The sequence below is a fragment of the Perca flavescens genome, chromosome 9 (assembly GCF_004354835.1).
Source record: "Perca flavescens isolate YP-PL-M2 chromosome 9, PFLA_1.0, whole genome shotgun sequence".
Taxonomy (NCBI): domain Eukaryota; kingdom Metazoa; phylum Chordata; class Actinopteri; order Perciformes; family Percidae; genus Perca; species Perca flavescens.
In genome coordinates, this window is record NC_041339.1 from 15,081,800 (window position 1) to 15,106,460 (window position 24,661).

The window sequence follows — 24,661 nt, forward strand, 5'->3', positions numbered from 1 at the left end:
TAAAAAATAGCATTTCTTAGGTACAAGTAAATTCCTGCATTAAAATTACTGGATTAAAAAGTACTGGATTAAAGGTACAAAAGTATTACAAGCTAAATGTACTTTAAGTATCAAAAGTCAAAGTATTTGTTGGGCAGAATGGCCACTTTAAGGGAATATTACAGTATATATCATGTTAGATTATTATTACTACTAAATATGTCTTATTATCACAGCTGGTCGAGGTGGAGCAACTTTTCACCAAGTTGATAAGATGGCGTAAAATTGAAATAGGTCTGCTTAAGTGAAGCACAATTAACTCCAAATTGTATTTAGGTACATTACTTGAGTAAATGTAGGCTACTTTACACTACTAGATCAAAGTGGCACCAGACATGGGAGTTTTTTTAATGAAGAAAGAATACAGTCCTTCTCTTGTTAATGGATTTCCTTTAGATATTCCACTGCATTATTGTAAATACTAGCTCGGTGGATCACTTTCATTACTGGGACCAAAATAAGACAGCAGCTCAGGTCCAGCAGTGATTGGTGAGTTGGTGGGGCACTCCTCAGCAAGATGGCTGCATTGCTGCGCGCAATAGTGGCATCCTGGTGAAATGACGCAAGCCACAGTTTACGTTCAGTCCTCGAGGCTCTGAGCTCTCCGGTCTCCACAGCGCAGATCCCGCCCGACTCACAGCCGGAAGACCGACCGGCTATCCTCCAGTGGATCGAGCGGAACCGGTTCATCTGAGTAAGTACCAGTGTGAATTACTGGTTAATCGTCTACCAGGGATGTCACATATCCTCCATGGAAAACCACGCTCCTGCTTGTGGTTTCTTTCTCTCTTTACTCCTCTCTTTTGTTGTTGTTTCCTGAGTGTGTACCGTGATTACCCGGCGCTTTTCCTTCCTGCACACTGGGCTTCGCATCTGTCGATGTTTTCTTGGTGGAGGTGCTCGCTGCAACGCTAACGCAGCTTTATCTTCTCATTTCACGGGCGATAAAATAAACAAGAGGGCTTCAAGTGAGATGTGTACATTGCTCGGTTTGGAGTGTGTGAATGTGCTCGCTCGGCTTGGACAGTGTTGGCTCAGCGCATTTGAAATTTTCCACACATCCTGGTGTGCTGTGGCACCCAGTCCCGCTGCTCCCTCTCTGCCTGCTGTAAGGCCGTCTGGTGTGGGGAAACACTCAAGAGAGGGAAGACGGACCTGGGCTGGCGGAGGCTATACAGGCCGTTAACCTTTGTGGAAATGAAACTATGTGTAGCCTACACACGCGTAGACCATTTACTCCTCTGCCGACAACTCTGCCTCCCCCTGTAGGGAACAAAGCGCCCAGTGTCTCCTCTTGGTAGCGCAGCTGGACACAGCTGTTGACTGGAGCTGCAGCTCCCGCCCCAGGACAGAGCTCTGTGGCCGGGCCAGGGGGCTACTGCTGCTGCTGCCGCCGCTGCTGCTGCTCCAGCCGGAGTGCCTCACAGCTCCCATAGCATGATAGGAGAAAACAATTGCCTTCTGTTGACCACCACACATGACCAGTAGGCTTTCTGGTATTTTTTATTTTAGAAAGTACTGAATGATGGTTGTTACTGCTATGTGTCTGCCTCCGAGGGAAGACAGGAGCTTCTGGATAATAATAGGAAAGTCACTGCAGCCAGAATTAGATTTGATATACAGACTCATTTCCAGCTCATTAACTGAAACTCACCCCGAGTCTACTTCAAATGTATCCTTTCCCACTTCCTCAGACAGTATTATACACACTACATCACCAAGGGGGCTCGATAACTGCCTTTCTGGCTGCTACGTTTTAAATGTGCCATATGGCCGTTAGCTACTGTAGATTTCCCCATGTGATCAACACCTAACCATCACATCCATTTGGTGGCTGTGTGTGCAGCACCCTGGTGTGATAGTAGGTTGTTGTGGCCAGCATTAAAGATAATATCATTCTGTCACCAGCAGCTTACATCAGGGTTATATAGGTTACAATCAATCTTGTAAGTGGATGTTGCGAGCCCCCCTCCCTACTTGATTCATCTGTCTGTCTTCATCCATCTGCCTCCCTCACTTGCTCATCACAGAGAGAGGGGTGTGTGTGTGTGTGTGTGTGTGTGTGTGTGTGTGTGTGTGTGTGTGTGTGTGTGTGTGTGTGTGTGTGTGTGTGTGTGTGTGTGTGTGTGTGTGTGTGTGTGTGTGTGTGTGTGTGTGTGTGTGTGTGTGTGTGTGTGTGTGTGTTCATGAGTCGTTGCTCACATATGGTTTTTGGTTCCGGTGGCTAGCAAAAGAGACTGAATCACACTCCTCCTCACTTCTCTCTCTGTCTCTTTCTCCGAGGCAGGAGAATCTATTCTTAGTCCTCCTTCGTCTTCCTCATCCTCCCAGTCATCATCACCATCATCCGCCCGTCCGACCTGTACACCTGTGGCCTCCACACCTTGCGTTGATTAACAGCAGCTTAGGGGATTGCTTGGCCCTTGTTTGGGTCATGATGCAAAACCTATGATGTCACGGTGTGAGGAGGTGGAGGGTTTCCATGGTTACCAGGATGTCTTCTCTGTCTGTGTGTGTGGGCGTGGGAGGGAGTTCCCATGACTGTCTCTTACATCCAGTTTGTGTTTGCGTTGTGTGTTCTCTGAGCGGCAGTGCTTAGTGCTGTCAGGTGTGATGAGGGAGTGTATATTGCAGTGCAGAAAGCACAAGGCCAGCGCAACATGATCCCTCTGGGTTCTGTGTGTCTGCCAGTTTGACTGAGGGGCTCGCTGGCCAATCGGTTCGTCTACCTGACTGAATAATCAAGGCTCAAGTAGCAAATGTTGCAGCATGAAAGCTGAAATCGGCACTTGTGTCGTCATCATCTGCGTTGTTATTTCTGGTTTGTGTGTTTATGTGTCTGCATTGCAGTTGACGTGCAGATCAGTGGATGTGGGCTATTTCTGCCATTGGCCTGCACTCTGACTGCATGCTTGCCTTTTGAGTCAGCAGGGGTTTGCTGTGCAGCCTGCATGCATGCTTTGTGTGTTTGTGTCTGTCCAATGGTAAAGCAGCATCTCTCTGTGTCCCTGACAGTGTTTATAGTGCAGTTTGTTCAGAGTCCAGTTGGGATGGGACATGGAGACAAGGTCCAGTACTGATTTAGCTTGGCAGTTTTTTTTTTTTTTCTTTTCTTTTCTTATCTCTTATTCTCACTCTGAAGTGCTGCGTGAATCTCTGCACAGTGTTTTCCCATCAGATAGAATACATATGTGCCCTACCGTAGATAAAATGGTGTCTGATAGGATCTCTGCAGGCCCGTTCCTTGTTAATGACAACTGCACTGTTGGAGTGATGTGAGAAAAGAAATGGAATGTTCAACTTTCAATAAAAGCCCATATATGTAATATAAAGGCAGGTAATAGGGACAAATAAAATCACAAAAATACTGCTGTCTTGGGTTGGGCATAGGTGGGTTTACCTACCAACACATTCCTGCTTTGCATACAATTTTATTCTTCTGATTTGTGCTCCTTCATTACTTTATGTAATATTTCGATTTGATATTTAATGTGCAATATTTGTGATTTGTGCTTTTCTACACAGGATGAGTCTTTTACTTTAGTACTAAATACATAGCCTAGTTTTTTTATTTTGCACTTCAACATTGTTATGAATTGGCTAATAGCTCTGATAGTGATCAATGTTGATTTTAAACATCCAACACAACTGCAGTCTAAAACAGGGCAATACTTCAGTATTGCTTATTGACTTCCAGCTGAACCATAATGTGATAAAATCATTGTGTATGTTTTAGGGCTGCAATTAACAACTATGTATTGTTATTAATTGCTTCACTAGCAGTTGATCTGCTGATTAATTGTTTTGCTTGTGTAAAATTGTGAAAGTCAGAGACTCTGATTCTTTCTTTGTCCAACCAAAACCACATTTGAGAAGCTGGAAACAATGAATGTTTGGCATTTTTGCTTGAAAAATGATCTACACAATTGTCAAAACAGTTGACAAAAATAGTAATAATTTTCAGTCAATTAACTTATCGATGAATCAACTAATTGTTTCAGCTTGAATTCCAATTGCTTCAATTTTATTTATCATTAAATGATAAAAAAACATCAAATTCTCAAATTTAATTCTGGAACCAGCAAATGTTTGGCATTTATTACTTGAAAAATGACCGAAAGGATTAACCATTTATATAAAAAAAAAATTAAAATAGTTACTGATTAATTGTCTGTCTATTGACTTATTGACTAGTCAACAAGGCTTATTATTTCAGCTCTACATTTATGTTGTGGCAAACTAACAAATTTCGGGCACGCTGTAATTAAAAACCAACAGAATTAGATTTACACATATAGGAGTTTGGTCTTGTGTAATCTATAACAGTTGTGGGCTACCTTGCCTAGACCTGGTTTTGTGATTTTGCACATGTGATAAAATATTAATATTCTGATGATTTCAACCACATAACCCAGTACAACTGCTGTAGGCCGACTGTGAATTATAATGACCTCATGTTAGGTGTCATTAGCTCTGGTACAGTTGATTAAAACCTGTTGAAGAGTCTATTGAATGAAAGGTTTCCTGGCTGTGGCGTGTGTGTCTCTTAGCAGGATATTAGACAAGGAAAAGCACAGGTTTGCATGTGAAAGAAAAAGATTGTGGATATATCACACCAGCCATGGTGAGACATGAAACACAGGCTCATCTGCAGCTCGTTGGTGAAGGGCTCGATCAGCCAAACATTTCAATGCGTTTCATTCACACACCAGACTGACATCCGAAACACTTTTTCCAATTATCCTGCAGCATGCTCGCCAATTACGCAGAGATTGAGATCTATTTTTTTTTGTTTTCAGCTGTGGTAATTTGTAATTAATATTAATGCTGGTATTCTTTTATTTTAGTTAGTTAGTTAGTTAGTAAGTTAGTTAGTTAGTTAGCAATTCAGATGGATTTGGATGAGAGAACATAAGCATGTTGGACCTTGTGGGGTTGCTGTGTTGGAGTAGGCTGAGGCTCTGCCAGCCATGTGCAGCTGTCTGTTGGTACATTTAATGAACAAGCACTTATACTTACTTATACTAAACTTGAATACAAAAAGCAATGAAAGTAAAAACCTACACCATGATGGACCTTTTTCACAGCAGACATTTTGACTTGTCAAAAGCACAGCTGAAAATGATAACCTTAACGATGGCTCAGTTCCATCAACTATTTCAGGGAGTCAGCATGCACAATACCAGGGCCTCTCCTAAGTGGAATGCAGCCATCAGTAATGGTTTTGAATATAACTGTGCTTTTCCTACTATGACATGTCAACGTGTCTGCCGTGAAAAAGGTCTAGACCCTTTATATGTCTACAATTAGCAGCAGTCTTTTTACTTGGAGAAACTGTAACCAGGACAGAAATATATGCTTTTTACCCAGACCAGAGTAACTGTGAAGTCCAAAAATACACCTGTTAAATATATCTTAGGAATAGAACAAGATCTCAAATCAAAGGTTAGGCAAAGAACTTTGCAAAATGTGTGTTAGAAGAGCCAAACTTGGACAAAATTGACCACCATTAGACTGAGAGCTGGCTTTAATGAGCCACATGATGCTACTGCTATATTCTCTTTCTCACTCGGTTGTGTGTTGCATGTCCACACAGGAGGAAGCCACAATATCGCTAAAGCATTTCTTAACTTACTTTTCAAAGCCCCTTTGGTCCTGCTCTTCACCCACCAACCACTTCAGGCTCTGACTTGCTTTTACCTCAGTCCCAAATGGAAGCAGCAGAACAGAGATGTCTCAGAGGGAATAAAACGGGCACAGCTACTTGCTTTTTCAGGGAATCCGTCTCGCTCTTGAGAAGCCAGTGGCACAAACGCCAAACAGTGCCTCAGAGGAGAAATTTTATCCTCTAGCCTGGCCTGCATTAGGTGGAACAATCCGTTTTTGTATGGTTTGGTTCTACCTGGCCCACCTTCTGCTTCACTCCTTTGTTTCGTCCTTCTCTCATTTGGTCTCTCTTGCTCTCCCCATTAGCTACAGTAGTGAAAGGAGATGTCGAGAGCCATGCATACCTCTCAATTTCAGCTCAACTGCTTTTCATGGGCCTGGAGTAAAAACATAGGCATATTGCCAATGTATATGTAGGCCTATGTAACAACTTGTCAAAAACCTACTCTTATTTCTTAACCAGCACATGCCTTCCCTATGCGCAATGTGTCTCTCATTGTCAGTCACGTGGCCAGGCTATGGTTTCAGCCAACAGAGGAGCTCCTGTATCTACCCCCCCCCCCCCCCGTGTCTAAGCTTATCCCCCCCTCTCTGACCACTTGTCATTACCACAGAAAAAAAGAGGAAAGAGCCGCTGCTCGCACAACAGCAGACAATGAGAGAGAGAATGTAGATGTACACCTAAAGCAGCAGCACAGCACTCTTGAGAAACCTTTACTGTCCACCGGCCTGTGTCTGTGTGTTGGCACGGCTTCCCAGTCTTGTCAGACTGATGGAGTGCTTAAACTGGGACAAGAGATGAGGTGCAGCATTTGCTGCCTGGCTAGAGTAAATATTATGGCGCGTTGGCCCAGGAGTTGTACTGAAACTCTGCTCTGTCACAGAGAGAGGCGAAGACACACTCGACACACTGCAGCACACAGCGTATGTGTCGTAAAGCAACTTCAGGTACAACAGTTAGGTTTTAGCTTTTATTGCAAGAGCAAACATGATGTTAAATGTGTTAGGTTAGTCATTAGGGGGAAGTATTTGCTGTTGCTCGAAGGTTTGTCGATATATACAGTGAGATTGTATAAATTTATCAGTCCTCATAGATTTAGATTTTTTTAGGAAAAGTACAGGTGTAAATTTAAAATGGTTGAATTCCATTTAGTTGCTCCATTTCCATGGTTCTGGTATTGTACATGTCCTGGCTTACTATTATTAGGAACACCCATTATTTTCCTACTATGATGAGTCAGAATGTCTGCTATGTCAAACCATTTTGGGCAAAGTTGCAAATCAATGAGCAGGATTGTTTGATGGCATTATTGTAATTTTTGCATTATGGTGATGAGGCACCTTGATTTATCGGGTCGGAGGTAATACAAGGACAACGATATATTGCCATATTGATTTTTTGTCCCACCACTACTGTATTCGTTGTTATTTCTGTGTTGTTATTTTATCCATACACAGTTTCTCAATATCATGATATATATATATATATATTGATAACATGACATACAGTAAGATGATATAGGCCATGATAGAGGAGTTTATCCATATTGTTCACTCCTATGTTGCCATTATTCCAAGGTATGACTTTTAGCTAATGTATAAAATATAAGCATAAAACAAATCAATACAAACACTCAAGACAGACTTTTATCATCCCGACAGGAATTTTATACGGCAATATTAATATGTAGCGTGATGTAGGAAAATGTATAGAAAAAATAATCAGACGTTCTGTTTTTGTTGAAATCCAGCGATGAAAGCTGGATCAGGTAGTTCATCATAATCTAAAAGCAAATTGTAAAACATACTGTCAATTAAATATATTATTTGCCATAAAAAAGTCCTTCTCATTGAATTGCAATTGCACTGAATATTGCCAGCAATTGCTTAATCACAGTTATTAAAGTGGTATCTACCTCTGTATTATCGACATGGCAGTATATAAATGATCGTATTTCCGTAGTGTTTTATAGGTGGGCCACCTCTCTTTAAAGAAAAGACAGCCTACTCTAACATCATTAAAACATTTTATGAGATAAAGCATTAACCTCAAGGCAAGAACAACAGAGGCACTATTTCAATGTCTCATTTAATGAGTGTGAACTAAATTAGACATGAGATGAGACGTGTCAAGATATGTGTGGCTTGCTTAAATTAGATTAGATTAAACTTTATTGTCATTGTGCAGAGTACAACTCCAAAGACAACGAAATGCAGTTTGCGTCCAACCAGAAGTGCATAAAAAGCAGAAAAGATATTCTGAATGAACCATATAGACAGATATGTACATTATGTACAGCTATGTGCAGTGTGGTAATTATAAGAATACTTGTGTATGTGCATGATGAATAGTATGAAGAGCAGTAGAATATGGATATGTATAGGTGTAATTACAATATGTACATTTGTAAATAAATAAATAGAACAGTATGGGTAGGGTAGTGCAAATTACCAGGGGGGTTAGTAGGTTAAATTAAATTGTCACCGGGATGCAGAGCAAGAGTTCAGTTACACATTCTCTGGGGGTGGGGGATGCTGTACCACTAGCATATTGTAATGCACTGACCAGCGAGCACTGCAGACCAGCAGAGCGTGGCTCGGAGCTCAGTAGTGCAGCATGATGAAGCAGAGGATGAATCTCTGCCCTGTCACAGGTGGATATGCAGCTCTGAGACTCCTTGTGGCTTTAACTGCGGCTGAAGTCATCACTTCCCCTCCCTAGGCTTTCAAATCCCCACTTTCCAGGAAGCTGAACCACAGCCAGGCACTCCTGCTTACAGTATCCCTATGATGGGAACTGATAGCCCCACAATGAAATCAAATCCATTGAAAACTAATAACCTGTTACACGCCTCAAAAAACGTCCTTCTACTACTCTTCTCTCTTTCACTTTTGCTCAGCCAGTTTTTCAGGCTCTGTGGTCGCGCACTCTGCCGCTGGCACAAACTTGTGTTTGAGAAACCTTTGCGCTGCTGCACACTGCTCAGCCTGTGTGCACAGTTTGTGTTTATGCAAGCATGTACGCTCACATCTCACTCCACAGTCTTTTTAAGTTCCTCCTTTGACAAACTGACTTGTAAAGAAGGCTTATTCACGCAACTGAGAGTAGGTCAACTCCCACCTCCAGGTATGCAGGCATGGGCAAGCCTGTATGTTTGCCAAACCGTACAAGGGCTTGGTCATTTGTATGTGTTAAGGATTCCTTTTGGCCTTAACATGCATTTAAGAGTTTGAGCCCTTTAGTGTTGCCCAGGATTATATTATTGTTTTGACGTAAGATCGCTTACGATGTGTAATACTGACAGAAGGCTTTTTGCCAAATCTGTTGTAAGTTGAGCTATAAATGACGTAAGACTTGCAAGCTGACATCATGGCATTATTTATATCTCTAAATTAGAGATACTGCTTTGGCGAGTATGCTGTGATAAATGTTAAGCATCTGGAGGGAGGTGTGTGTGTGTGTGTGTGTGTGTGTGTGTGTGTGTGTGTGTGTGTGTGTGTGTGTGTGTGTGTGTGTGTGTGTGTGTGTGTGTGTGTGTGTGTGTGTGTGTGTGTGTGTGTGTGTGTGTGTGTGTGTGTGTGTGTCTTAGCTGACTCGCCATACTAAGCTTGTCCCATTGACACACTTCAGCGTCTACAGGAGCGGGCGAGCCTGAGAGCAGCACAGCCCAGCTGCCCTGTGGGTTACATCAACACTGTGCAACGCCCCACTGTGGTCTCCCATGTGGCACTGAGCGACTCATTGGGTAGAGCTCAGTGCTAACTCAGGCTGATTCCAGCTGGAGTCGCCAGTGCTGTGTTTGGCTTTGTAATAGTCTGCCTACTAGCTGTAGCTTTTATGTATAACCCAAGTAATAGCTTGGCTTATGGATTCACACAGCCTAGCATTATCCCTGCACACAACAATAGTCTGGGACTGCTCAGTCTATTTTTAGCCTGCTCCTACTCACAATTTGATGTTTCAATACACACAACTCAAAGCCTTTCAAACAGATGCTGCCCACACACTGGAGACCCTTTTGAAACTTAAAAATCTATCAAGGCTGCTCACATTTCTCAGTGCACTACCTTCAGTGGTCTCAGAAGGGAGTCTCTGTGCTTTGCTAATCTAATATTCACTTTAGTTCTACACTAATAGCCCAGAGTTAGCAGAAAGCCGACTGTCCCCTCTCTGTATGTGCTTTTTCTTCGTCTTTTTCAGTCTCTGTAGCCCTCTTTTGCTTCTCCGCTTCACTTTGCTGTGATTCTCTGACAGGGAACAAGCACCCCCGGCAGTATTTCTGGGTGCACACCTCGTCCTCCTCCGGGCAGAATCCTCATTTAAGCGACTCTGTCAAGAGACACATTGTGTGTGTGTGTGTGTGTGTGTGTGTGTGTGTGTGTGTGTGTGTGTGTGTGTGTGTGTGTGTGTGTGTGTGTGTGTGTGTGTGTGTGTGTGTGTGTGTGTGTGTGTGTGTGTGTGTGTGTGTGTGTGTGTGTGTGTGTGTGTGTGTGTGTGTGTGTGTGTGTGTGTGTGTGTGTGTCTCTCACAGGTTACACCACGCAAATCCAAAGCTTGTGTGAGGGTCTTGATTCTCTTTCCCTAGTTACAGCCGCCTCTCACCTGTGGGCCCTTTGAGAAATTCATGTGTATGCTCTGCTCAGGCTCCAGAGATTAATGTTGTTTCACCTGGAGACCTGAGAAAGTGATTCATATACAAATTCTCTCATCCTCGGTATAACATACACACGGCTCACACATTCGCAACAGAATGAAAGTATAATTAATTTACACTAGAGTCATATATTCATAAATTTGGTTAGAATGTACTTACCATGGGGTTGCCACAAATTCAAACCAGAATTTGTTTGCAACCCACATAATTAAATCCTAAACTAAACCATAGAATTGATGTTTTCCTTTTTATTCACATACTTCCACTACCTCACTAGCATGACAAGCTTTAGCTGACTTCAGATTTGTTGTCATGTTACTTTAACGCAGTTGCATTTTGAAAAGGAAGCAAACAGCCTCAACTTTATTAACAAATTTTACATCTATGGTATTGATTCAAAGTGGTTTGGTGTTACGACTACCCGTTTGGTTCGTTAGTTTCCACCAACTTGTGATAACAATGAGACCACGATTTCCTAATTTACTTATAGGACTGGAGCTAGACCAATACATGGGCCGATATAAGTAACAAGATCTTGCAGTGGTTGAAATGTCAAAAAATATATATTTGAGGTAATTTAAAACAGTGTCTCTATTATAGTTTGTCTACCAAAGATCACAGACAAATTCAGTAGTATTCAGTTCATCGATAATGTAGTTGTATCAGGCTCCAAAATCCATCTTGGGTTAGGCTTGGGTTTGTTCTTGATAAGACAGCAGAGCATTTTATAGATGTTCTATGCTCTTACACAGTGAATTTCAGATTTGGACAGATCATTATAGGTTGAATATTAAATAATTTCACACATTTGAATAATAGTTTGAGTTTTGGATAGAAAGTGACAGCCCTAACTCATCTGGGAATGTGGGGACGGTGCTGTAGCAAAGTCTGAAGGGGAAACAGATTACAGTATCTAAACCACATTAGAAAAAGATGTGAAAAAGTGAGCGCTAATGAGCTCTCATTGTAGCCTGTTTCTTTTATTTATATGTAGGGGTGGGAGATATTGAAAAAATTAATATCTCAATATTTTTTTTCAGTATCTCGATATCGATATTCAGATGATATTTTTGAAATCCTAGAAGTTAAAAGAAGCCCTGTTCGGAGGCTATTTTCTCTTGGGAAAATGTACAAACAAGATGAAATCATAACAATAAACAAAGGGTTCTGTTCTGTAACATATTGCACACAACCATGTCCTTATTGGAAGCAGTCCCGGAGCTGGGACAAGGCTGGGTCAGACTAGGTTCTGATAGTCCTTCTACTTGGCTGTATAGTCCTTCTGACCGGGATTTATGCTGGGATCAGGAGTAGTTGGATGTGAGCTGACTGGCCCAGGTGAGGGAGAGGAGCAGTTCTGTGTGCTTTTTAGATGTTAGAGTATACATGGTCTAGTGTGTTCTTCCCTCTAGTAACACAATCTACATGCTGGGAGAAAGCTGGAGGGGAACAGACTTTATGGACGCCTTGTTAAAGTCCCCTGTATCCCGTATCCAGGTGATCGCGCTGCAGTTTGTTCACTATGGTTAGCAGTGAACCAAACGTTTTCGTTGCTGTTTTCGTAGTAAATAAAATGGTCAGTATATTACCGACAGGGCTCCAGGTCAGGTGAGCCGTGCTGGGCAACGATCCTGCAGTTGGTACTCCATTCATTGTGCACAAAAATGCAGTCCTCCGCCTCTGGTCGTGCCGGAGTTATTTTCTCATTCTGCCGGTAGATAGCTAGCTCGGCGTGCTAGCGCCGACAACAACTTGGAGGGCTCGGTCAGGCTATTTCCTCCGGGATGTTATGAGCCGCCTGGAAGGCTCTCATAACGGCTGTGTTGTATCGTGGTCCTGTATTGATTAGTTCAGTGTGGCTGTACGTACTTGTATAAACATACACCGACAGGAGAGCCGCTGCACAATCGCGCACCGCCATCTTTGTTGACATGAGTGAATGTCATAACGCACAGGTAAGAACTAGCTAGTAGCAGCTTACTCTCGTGCGGGACAATCGTGATTTTTGTACAAAAAATACAGTCAAACAAACCCTAAAATCGCTACATATAATTGTTTAGAAGGTTATAGTGTGCGTTATTTGTTTTCTCTTTAACTTCCTTCAGCTCTTTTCATGTTTGGGGGGTCGGATTGTACATTTATGAAATATTCGATATCCCAATTTTGCATATCGTCCAGACAACAATTTGGATATTATCGTCTAAACGATATATCGCCCACCTCTATTTATATGTATAATCAACTAAGTAACTGGCATCTTTTTAGCCATGGAACCGCATTTCCAAATATCTTTTGTGAATGCCATATTAGATATGATGGCTAAAACTATGATAACAACACCCGCGTTTTGATATACTAACTATACAACCACAACACACACGACATGGTCCCAGCCATCCATACAGTCAGCTCCCAGTAACCGCTCCCTGCACTCTGTACACCTGGCGCTTTGTGTCGTGTCCAGCAGAGAGATGGAGGCTGGTCAGACGCAGCCTAAACACAGGAGTAAACACTGGCCTCCTGTCAACTTCAAACGCTCTGAGGATCACTGAAGGGCGGAGGGGAGGGAGGGGGCAGGCGGCGCTCTTTTGAAGCTCTGCTCCCGTCTTTCTCTCTGGCCTCTTTCTATCCCACTTATTTTCCATCTTTCCTTCACCCCTGCCCACCTTTCTTTCAAACATTCTACTTCCTCCTTGTCTTTGTCTTTACTGCCTCTCCAAAAAAGCATCTCTCCAGCCCCCTCAGCTTTCATCCTCTCACTTATGTATCGGCGACACTGCAGATTTCATTTCGGTGATGGGTAATTATTGGCTATATGTGTGCACGTGCAACCGGCAGCCGTCAGATGGGCTCTGTCAGTGACAGCATATGGCATGTGTGAGTGACATGGAGACTAGGGCTGCACGATTATGGCCAAAATGATAATCACGATTATTTTGATCAATATTGAGATCACGATTAATTATCACGATTTGTTGATTTTAACCAAAACTAATTTTATTGTCATATAGGCTAATTATAACTGCTTTTACATCCATATTGTGCTACATTACTGCTAATACATCCATATTGTGCTACATTCCTGCTAATACATCAATATTGTGCTACATTCCTCCTTTATTGAAGGATACTGTGAAGGACTATGCTATTTCAGCTGTTGTACGACCGCTTTCCACACATGCACGTTTTCATTTCATTTCATTGGCTCATTACACTGCTACTTACATGTCTGCGTTGCGCTCTGATGCTCCGAAACCCACTTTAGAGGCAACATAAACATCGCTGACACTAATAACACGTTACACAGCAGGTAACGTTAGCCTACCATTAGCTAGCTACAGTAAACACTAATAACACGTTACACAGCAGGTAACATTAGCCTACCATTAGCTAGCTATACTAATAACACGTTACACAACAGGTAACGTTAGCATGCCGTTAACCACAGTAGTAACTGGATTAAACAAGGCTAAAATGCTGACAGCCAAACGGTGTAGTGTGACTGTATTTCAATATAGAGGATTCCAACAGCGGGACGTCCCAACAGTCTGCTGCTAAAGCTATGAGCTAACAAACACAAACTAGCACTATGGTCATTGCAACACCGACGGGACAAAATGTTGCGTTTACTGGTAAACTGGTAAACATTGTGACCGGCTTATGATGACCAACTGCTACCTGTTGTCCTCTGTGACTGTCTACATCTAAAAACTAAGCTGCGCGGTGCAGGCAGGGAACAACTCTGATTGGCTCACGGAGGTATGTGATCAGACAGTGGTTTATGGAGCGCTTTGGCTTTGCAAAAACTTTGATAAGGAGCGTTCAATGATAACCTGACTCCGCCAGATGGATCGCTTCGCATTTGCTCGGCATATCCATCTGGGAACTTTCCGTTGGAGAACTTTTGGAAAGGGGTGAAAATACTGGTTAGCTGATTGGATGAAGCATCTGTCTATCACCTATGTTGGTGATAGACGGGCCAAATCAACCAATCAGATCCACGAAGCGTATGAAAATAAACCACAAGCCCGCCCCTGCTGCTGCAGGCAAAGCATAGCTCGTTAGCTCAGCAAGCAGGCAAAATGTCGGTAAAGGATATTTGCCGTTTGTGTAACAAGAATTTAGGAATAAAAGGCACCCTTTCAGGTTCCCGGACCGCTGTCTGAAAATACTGGTTAGATGATTGGATAAACCATCTGTCTATCACCACCTAACCCGCCTCAAAACCAACGCTGATTGGCCCGGTCGTTTGGCTAACGGCTCCAAATGTTCTCTATCTAAAGAGACTGATCTGCGAGTGGAAAACTGGAGTTCGCCAGATCAGGACGGTCTCACGAGGCTAGTTCAATAACGCATTTTAAATATCGCTCGATCACGCAGATTTGATCGTGGGAAGCCAAAATCGTGATTGTGATTAAAATTTGATTAATTGTGCGGCCCTAATGGAGACTATCTATAGTGTAATGTGTCTCGCAGTGTGAGTGGCTGTGATTGATTGACAGGGACGTCCACTGCTTCGTGTCAGCTGTCCTGCTGGGCGGGAAGGCTTTGCTTTCCAAATTCTGAGTAATAATAAGAAGTGTTAAGTTTATTTTACTCTCATCCTCCCCATCACGTTAAGAGGCAGCTGTTTGGTTTAAGGACACTTCAACAGGCCAGTGTTTCCAAATGATGTTGAGACAGATTCAACAACAGTTTCAGTAATTGTTTGTTTTAAAGCCGCAGTGATCAATATTTTTGTATTAACAATGGATCAAATGACTAATTGTAATTTGAAAGGTGTTGCTTGTAGTGATGAACCTACAGAGAAATATCACCCAACTGCATGTCCCCTCAGCTATATGGAGAATTTTAGCATCTTTTAGCTCGTTTCTTTGGTTTTCTTGCCCGCAACTTTACTGTCATTCTCAACACCTTCATCTACAGTCACAGCAGGCAGCTGTTTCAATCCAGACAAGCTCTGATATACTCCCTGTGTGTGCACTACCTGCCCAGCACCAAACAGCAGACAGACAATGTTAGAAACTAGCTGGTGAGCATAATGAAGCACTTAGCAGCTAAAGAGCCAGATATTTCCCTCAGGAGTTGCTGGAGGTCAAACCACAACTATAAGGAGAAGGAATATTGGAGTTGCAGAAACACAAAGTGAATTCTAATGATGCTCCGTGTCTGCTGTAAACAGTCGCGTGTTTGCTAACATATTTGACATTTCAGCTTTATAAGGGGATAATATGTCAATGTTGTGTCAGCAGTTTATTCAGTTGCACCCAAGTGGCAAAAAAAAAAAATTATTACCACTTCAGGTAATTTATATACTAAATACTTTTTGTACAATTGAATCCCCTTCAACTGTTTTTCAAACATAATGAGTGACAGTTCTGTTTGTTGCTCTGGCGTCTTGCGATGGGAATGAATCCTTACTTTTTTGACATTTAAGAACAATGAATTTACTAATCAGAAAAAATAATCAATGGCATTATATATTGAAATATATTGATCAAATATGAAATATCACAAAAACACTAACTTATTTGCAGCCCTGCTTGAAACCATGTCATCTTGTTGATTTACCCACTCAACATATAATGGCTGTGGTTATGTTTAGCCCTGACAGAAACACTGTTGAAGTAGTAATCTGCAACATTTTCATGTAAAAGCTCACTTCACTTTCTACTCATGTGTTACGACTCAACCTACATTTATGGCTCTGAACACCAGGTGTTACATTGACACTTCTGTGAAGTGAAACAATGTGTGTTTGGGGTTTCCTACCCCGAGGTCATATACTGGATGCCCAGAACGTAGCTAAATGCATTTTTCGAAACAAATAAGTCTGGCTTTGAACAGCCTGCTCTAAAGTGTTGGTACTGTTTGCACTTACAGCATTGAATAGATTTGCAGATCCGGGTGTCCTCTTTGTAGAAGAAGCAAATCTCTAAAGCTGTTGCAATGCTGGCAGAAAACATTGGATGAAACATTTTACACTGATTGGCCCAGTTTGTTTGGAATAAAGAAGAAGACGAGTAGAGGCCAGTTAGCATGAGTGACAACCACCGTAGCTGAAGGAATCTATAAAGTACATTGTAAAAACAGAACACCAGTGTTGTTCATTTTATGACGTTTGTCTCTGTCCTTGTCCAGGTGAGAGTGCGATGAGGAGAGGTTTCAGAGTGTGAGGCCATGGGCTGCACCTCGGCCAAGCAGGTGTCGGCCGTGCCCAACGATGAAGAGGGACGCGGCAAGGCCTACAGCAACGGAGACCTCTTCACCGGTCAGTATGCACAGGCACATACACACACATAAAAGCAAAGATGTCAATAAAAGCTTAACTGCTCCATTCCACTGAGTTAATTGCTCAACGTAGACCCATTGCCCTGTCTGCCCTCACAAATATTCCCTTCATTATAGCTCATAGTTCTCTGGCAGAGTGTTAAGTTCTTCATTTCAGACAATAACTGTCAACACCGCAGTTTTATTGGAACCATCCATGTTGACCGTTCATGTCAGAGAGAGGAAGTAACCAGTGAGCGAGACTGCAGTGTTAACCGTGTGCTCGCTCAGGTGGTATGTTCTTGATATTTTAGTCTTTGGAACTGGAAAGGAGAGGAGAGAGTGGACTACCCCTTTTTTAAGATTTTCCATTAGCGATGAATCAATAAGTCCAGTGGTTTCCAACTGAGGGACAGAGAGGGGCCAAAGGAACGCCAGATAAATCTGATGGCAACCCTTGAAATGTATCCAAAGAAATGAAGGGGAAAAAAACATATTTATGTCAGACAAAATTATTTATATAACCTTTTCTCTAATCTTTTGTTTTTGTATTGTGAAACACTGGGTAGTTTTACCCCTTCAGACCTTTAAAAACTATCAAAAAAAAAAAAAAAAAAAAGAAACTTCTCACAAATCAGACATATACAACCACTGACAAGGAATCGCAAGTTGACACTGCTTCGCTGTGAAGGGTCACAAGCCAAAAAGGTGGGGAACCACTGGATTAGTCACTGGATTAGATGGAAAGACAATTAATCAACACACATTTTAATAATTGATTCATCATGTGCATTATTTCTCAAGCAAAAATGGCAAAACATTCTCTGGTTCCTCCAACAGTAAAGATATGGCATGGCTTTCCTGCTATTCTCTATTTTGCACAATTTTACACAAAAATTAAATTTACAAAAACTTAACTTCTGGAAAATTTCGATGGTCATTTTTTTGTCAGTAAATTCCTGACATTTTATGTGGCTGCAGCTCACGTGGTTAAAGGTGCACTATGAGTTCCTGCATGGTTTCAGCGCGATTACATTTTTGTCTCAAATCGTAGACATTTCTCCTTGATCCGCTAGCTGCCTGCCCCCTGAATACACTGTGAAAAAGCCCAGTCTCGGGAGACAACACAGGGGTCGTAAGTGTCAAACAAACACTAGGGGCACAGGCTGTGCAACAAAATACAACCCCACATTCCAGCCAATCGCCGACAAGATGGTTGGGGGAGGGGGCTGGGGGTTAGTGCGCATGCAGAAATGGGGTGGGTGAGGTGGGTGGGGGGGACAATTCCCCCCTCCCCTCCCCTCCCCTCACCCAACCATTTTGTCGGTAATTGGCTGTTAGGAGACAAAAATTAAATCCCGCTGAAACCATGCAGGAACTCATAGTCAGAATCAGAAAGGGCTTTATTGCCAAGTACGTTTTTTACACATACAAGGAATTTGTCATGGTGTCGTTGGTGCATGTCACACATTCTCTAAATATAAGAAGGATAAAAAGAATATAAACATATACACACAGTATGTATTAATAAAGATACAAATAAATGTAAAATAAATAATAAAATAACTTAAACACTAGTAAAAAGAAACACTACAGAGTAGGTACAGTGGCATGTAGAGCCAGAGGTGGAGTGTGGAGAGAGTCAGGGTGATTTCCGGGCCTTGTTGATAAGGCTAGTGGCAGAGGGAGAAAAAACTGTTTAGTGCACCTTTTTAAGTGGGCCATCCATTAAATCAGGGTTAGTGGTACGATCCCCGTCTCCTCCTGTCCATACGTTAAAGTGTCCTTGAGCAAGACAATCCCCCTATCGCTCCCTGTGTGGGTCAAAACATATAAGTCACAATGGACAAAAGGGTCTGCCAAACATTAATTTAATGGAATTGATTAATTGAAAAAAAATCAACAGATTAATCTGTAATGAATGTAATTGTCAGTTGCAGCTTTATTAATAGCTCACAGGCTGTTGTGCAATGTGGGACAGAAATGAAAATGATGATGGGTGGTACAGGGATTAACAGCGATTAAGAATTAGGAGCAACACTCTGGTATAACTGCACACGGGCGGATGGAAGTGGCAGATGACGATCCACAGGAGGTTCTCTCTCTCTCTCTCTCTCTCTCTCTCTCTCTCTCTCTCTCTCTCTCTCTGTCATCCCTCTCTCCCTCTGACCCTTCTCCTGCCCTCTTCAGCCTCTCACCCTCTTCCTGTAACCTCTCTTTGATTTGCTGCTCACTCTTGTCCCTTCTATTCTCTCTCTGTCACGTTTCCCCTCATCCGCCTCCCCCTCACGTCTTGTTTCCCTTTTCGTCTTTTAAGGAGCAACAGAACGAGGCAGTAGATGAGAGGGAGAGATGGGAGGAGTGGAGCGTTTTTCCTTGAGAGAGGAAGGGAGAATGACTGTGTGTTGACGCTACCGCTCTTCTCTTTTTTTTCTCTCTCTCTTGTACTTCTCTGTCTTGGTCAGATCGCCTCTTCCCTTCCCCTGCTCAAGGCCTCGTTCTTCCCTTCCTCTTTATCTCCCCCCTTCTCTCTATTTTGGGTCTCTGCACATCCCTCCCTCTCTTCCTGCCTTCATCCCCCAGTGTTTCTTCTCCCCAGCTCTTTTCCTCTCTCCTCTGGCACAACATTAGGTCAGAACCTTTTGTCCTTTCACCTCCCCTTCTCTTTCCTCCTCTTCGTCCCATCCTAAAGGGGAATCCAAAGTGCCGGTGGCTGGACCGGACTACTGTTTGAGCTTGTCTGCAAGTGTGTGCGCGTGGAGGTGGAAGATAGGAGTGACCTGGATAGCGTGGATTAGAGTTATCCCAGGCCACAACCCCCAATAACACCCTTTCCTCACGCCCCTTTTTCTTCATGGCATCTTCATCCACTTTTTGTTTCTTCTACGCTTCTAGCTTTCTAACTCTTTCTCTGCAGTATTTCAGTCATTGTCACATACTGTGTTGTCATTCGTTCCCACTTAACTCGCTGCCCTTTCCAACCCAAGTCGAACTGCTCCGCTGCATCCTGTGTACTTTTCATGATCGAGGCGGAAAAAATTGGTTGGCTCTGGTCAGTCAGCCCGCCTACACACATAAATCTACCCCCTGTAGACTGTGTATCAGTGTGTGTCCATGTGCTTGTGTTCATATATGTTTGCGTGTTGCATATCAGTGTATTTATTTATTGACAGTGAGCCCTTATCTTACTCACACTGATCCACCTCCAGCAGATTGTCTGCCTGTCAGTCTGTCAGCGTGCGTGCGTGTGTGTGTTCCAGATATTCTGACTGCCCGTTCTGTCAGACTCCGGCTACTAACCCCAACCCCACCCCTCCACCCCTCTCTCTCACACAATAACCGGAAAAAGGCTGAGCTCCAATACACAAAAACTGGAAGACGACGAGGGAAAATAGCAACACTCTCCACAACATCATGCTATTGATGTCTGCAATAATCACAGTCGAGGAGGAGAGATTAGAGTGGAGATAGCTTATGTGGGACTGATTGCATACGTGGCACCCTAACATGTATACACAACATGGTGGCGTGCAGATTTCTGTGTTTCTGTAAGAGTTTATGTTGTTTTGAGGCTGGGGAGCAGCTGAGCAGTTTGAGGGTCTATCCTTCTGGCAGAAACCAACGCTACTGTCCCTCTGAAATGTTTGTGTCAGCTGCAGAGAAAAGAGTGTAAAGGAAAAAGCAGGTATGTTGTTTGGATTGCTAAATTGTTCACTGATTTAGACACCTGCAAAAGGATCAATGGTATTTTCCACTCACAAGGTATAAAACAGGATCTCTCAAAGCTGATTGTTTTATTAGTGCCTCAAAGAAGTACTGGCACTTCAATCAAGCTGAGCTTTCTTTATCATACTGTGAAGTGAGCACCCAGTCCTTGGAAATATTATTACATACACAGTTGAAAAAAACACTTGAGTGAACTCAACAGTTTTGAGTGAACAAAACCACACTCACAACAAACCGTTTTTGTGTACAGTGTGTGGAGAGCAAAACAATTCCTTATTAGGGCAGCACACCGAAATAGTGAAGGCTGGCAGAATAGATATGGCAGTCAAAGGTGAAAGAGCAGCACTTGCACCTCCCTCATTATCTTACTGCTGAAGTGCAATTTAACAAGGCTGCTGGGCTGCTCCAGTAGAACTGCTTAGTGGTTAACTGTGGTTGTACTGGGAAGCTTGCAGGTGTGATTGTCATGCTCAGCGAACTATCCCAAGTGAAATCAAGGTTAGATATATGCGCTAGACACTGGATGTTAGATTGGCAACAAACATGCACCAGTTTTAGTCAAAGGAGAGGACTGAAAATAATTCTAGATATTATGGTTTGTGTGTACCAATACATAACCATACACAACCATAATTGGGTCAAACTGTTTGTCTGATTGGTTTTGGATTTGTGTGCCCTCAACTTCTGTTGAGGTCCACACATGCAATCAAAAGCTAGCATAGCCAATCCATGCTAACATCCTCTATCCACAGCCTTCTCATTGTCACAGCACAGGCATCAGGATAGACTCCATAAAGGATGTTTCTTCCTTTTGATATTTTAACCAAACAGTTCCAGCAAGCCCCAAATGTTTGCACAATCCAGTCTTTCTTTAGGCATCTTAATTTGACTAATTCGAGACATGATAATCATTTTTGGTTCCCTCAAATTGCTCTCAGCATTTTAGACTATCATCGTGTGCATTATCAGCCTGATAAATCAGGAAACCAATCTGTTTAACAGTAGTCTATTGCATTATACAAAAGTAACAGTAATTCACCGATTTCAGTAACAGTAGGCAAATGAGTAGCGGCTGCTGCACGGCCAAGGGAGCCTGAAGTTTGTTCAAACAGCATGTGTACATAATGTATCATTTTTAATATTATGGTGATAATGAATGTGCGAATATTCTGCCAGTAGGAACCAGAAGTCAGATTCTCATTTAATCTGATAATTATTGTATTGCATGTTTTTAGATCAGTCGGTTGTTGTCTGAGGTCATCAGTAGTTTATTGAGGAGCTCCCACTGTGACGAGCATTTTTAATTTGAGTGTTTTTCTATTTGCTTACAGTTGGCACTACAGTAACGGATCAGAGCAAGACATTGTGTGTGTGTGTGTGTGTGTGTGTGTGTGTGTGTGTGTGTGTGTGTGTGTGTGTGTGTGTGTGTGTGTGTGTGTGTGTGTGTGTGTGTGTGTGTGTGTGTGTGTGTGTGTGTGTGTGTGTGTGTGGCCAAGAGGGAGGACACACACAGCAGGAAGGACAGAGTGACATAGCCACAGGACTGGCAGGCTAGAGCAGTTACAGCAGACGCACAAATACACACGGACATGCACACACAAACGCGCACAAAGATGGCCATTTAAATGAGTCACACCTATACAAACGCCAGACTTGCGTAACGCACACACAGTGACTGTTTGTACCTTAAGGTCAGCGCAGAGCTACGGTCTCTAATCAGAGACAAGAAAGATGTCCACATCATAAAATCACGGCTTCTCAAAATTGTTATTCCCTTTCATCTTCCCCTCTCTTGACGGTTCCCCTCCCCTCTCTCCCCCAAAGCGAGCCTGGCATTGGCGTGACGAAACACTCTGTCGTTTCTTGTGACAATGACTGCCGCACACACACATACTACACGAACAGCATGACCAGTTTTTGCTCCTATCTAAACTGAAGCAATGTCTGTGATGTGATGAGTCTTGATTGGTGTAAGCTGGGTCACTTTGATCTATCTATACCCGTCACGGTAAGCTCAGTGACTATCCTGTAACAGGAGCAGAACATTCAGCCAGTTTAACCAGTCAGGCTGCAGCTCACCCAAATTATAAAATGACATTTTTCTCAATTGCTGTTTCAAAATGTCCTTTTAGATCTATTCACGTAGCCCCCACAGCAACTTTTAACCCCTCCTATTCATCCATATCCACCTCAAGGTACGGATTATATAACTTGAATTGAATGTGGCTTGCCCTTGTAATATGCAGGAGAGCAGAGGAAATGGCTCTTAATTCTGTTTCCTTCTGCAGCACCGTACATGCTGCATGTTTACAGAGCAGATCTTAGTTCGGGGAGCCTGTTTAGTGTTATAACACAGTTTGTCTGTGTCGGCATGTTCAGACAGGAGCCGCTTTGCTCCGACTGGTTTACATTCCTGATACAAACAGAACAGCAATTTGTATTTTCTCACCTCCTCTTTTTCCTAAATCTACCACCTCCCATCCTTTCTCTTTAAAATAATTTCACATCGCCAGCGGTTATCTGACAAAAGCAGGCCGTGCTTGGCTCTACAGCAAAGATGTAGCAACACAGGCAATTGCACACACTGCAGCAATCGCACACTCAAACACACAGGTGATCCAGGTGCTAGGTGGATTGTGAACAACAGAGCAGAGGGAGGGTTGGATGCCTCAGCTGGGATGGACACATGGATAAACAGACAGACAGACAGACAGACAGACAGACTGCTGATAGAGGGAGGGCAAAATACAAAGTGTGCAATAGATAACAGAGCTGGGGTGTGTGTGTGCATGTCAGAATCTCAGCTGCTTTATCAGTAAAATGTCCAACATCCAGGTAGTCAGCAGAAATGCCAGTGTGCTTGTATTGTTCCACTCAAGGTTAGGTGGGGTTTGGTCTCAGGTAAAGGTCCTGCATGTAGAGTTTTTAGACGTCGTATCGTCTTACATCACTGTCAAATTGATTGTGATATTATTGTCTATTGTGTGGTATAAGCACCACTGGGGGTTCTACTTCCTGTTTTGGGTATTTCAAGGTTTTTCGGGGCATTAATGTGCTGAGAGCTGAGGGTGTGTCCAAAATCACTTCCCCCTTTACAGTACTATAGAGTGCATTATATTAACTTCCTACCATTTTATTTGAGTGTCCACATTCTCAGTTTGCAAACAACCCTACAATCAACGTGTCACATTTGAAAGATGTGAAAATTAAACTTACCACAAGATGATAAACTTACCACAAGATGATATTCATACAGTAATTATAGAGTATGGATATATGTAGGGTAAAGTGAAAGAGCGAACCGGGGTGTGATTTGGAACATAGCGTTAGCAATGTTGAAGTCAGCAGAGGCTAAGTCATACTACAATGTCTGATAATCAATGTGGTAATGAGTCATTGATGTGAAAATATAAAGTTATAAAAAGTTGAAAATAAAGTATTAAAAAACAAATTACTGCTATACATATGTATTTTTACTTAGGCTGGACAATATGATCTTAAATCTATACCACAATCAGTTTTCAGAGTCATTTTTATAACTGTCAATGTAAGAATAACTACTTTTTAATGCATCGGTGCATGATATTTAATTTCTCGGGCTTACTCACTTCACATATACTTGTCCTGATCAATAGAGATCCTGGACTTCTGGGCAGATTGATTCGTTGAACTTCAGGTTATTGCATCTATTTTAATTATATGGGATTCAAACAGTGTATTGAAAATTGCGCATGACCTTGGATCAGTAAGAGAATTCAACACATTCAGGTTTATTGCCCTCATTTCTACCCCTAGCAGTGATTTAGGATGCACATTGCGGGGCGTGGTGGCAGTGCTGTGCAGTTTTGAGGAAGTGTTAACGGTTCTCGCCGCTGAGCTTGTCTTAACTGTATTAACTGTCTAAGCTGTCCATGTAGCCTAGAAGCTGTTCGACTGATCTTTAATCCCCTCCAGTTTTCTCCTTCTTATCTGTTTATTCTCCCTCTTTTCCCTTCTGTTCCCCTTCTTACTTTACATACACGTGTATTCCCTCTCACTGTTGCTCTGTTTTTGCTTTCCTCAAATGAGTTGCTGTAGCTAACATGGAAAGGAGATGACTGGTGTCCTCCTACTCATACCTCAGCTGTCATGTCCACTCTCTAAAACGCAGTATCAGGTTGTAGTTATCAGATTACCTTGAACAAATTATAACTGAAATCAATGGTGTAGTCATTGGTAATGTTGACATAATGCAGTGAGAGTACAGTGAAGCTGATATGACATAGTTCAATCATTTTAGCCATTTAGATATTTTACATATTGAC

The 24,661-nt window shown here is 42.5% G+C and overlaps 1 protein-coding gene across 1 annotated transcript in view; it reads left to right on the plus strand.

Annotated features, from left to right (window-relative positions):
- Window positions 1-445: 445 nt before the first annotated feature.
- Window positions 446-24,661, plus strand: part of zgc:92140 (uncharacterized protein C1orf21 homolog) — a 30,538-nt gene continuing 6,322 nt past the window's right edge. Inside the window, exons 1-2 of the mRNA XM_028587387.1 lie at window positions 446-733; window positions 16,503-16,632. Of these exons, the coding sequence (XP_028443188.1) occupies window positions 16,542-16,632 (91 nt within the window). The 5' untranslated portion in view covers window positions 446-733; window positions 16,503-16,541. The remainder of the gene's footprint in view (window positions 734-16,502; window positions 16,633-24,661) is intronic.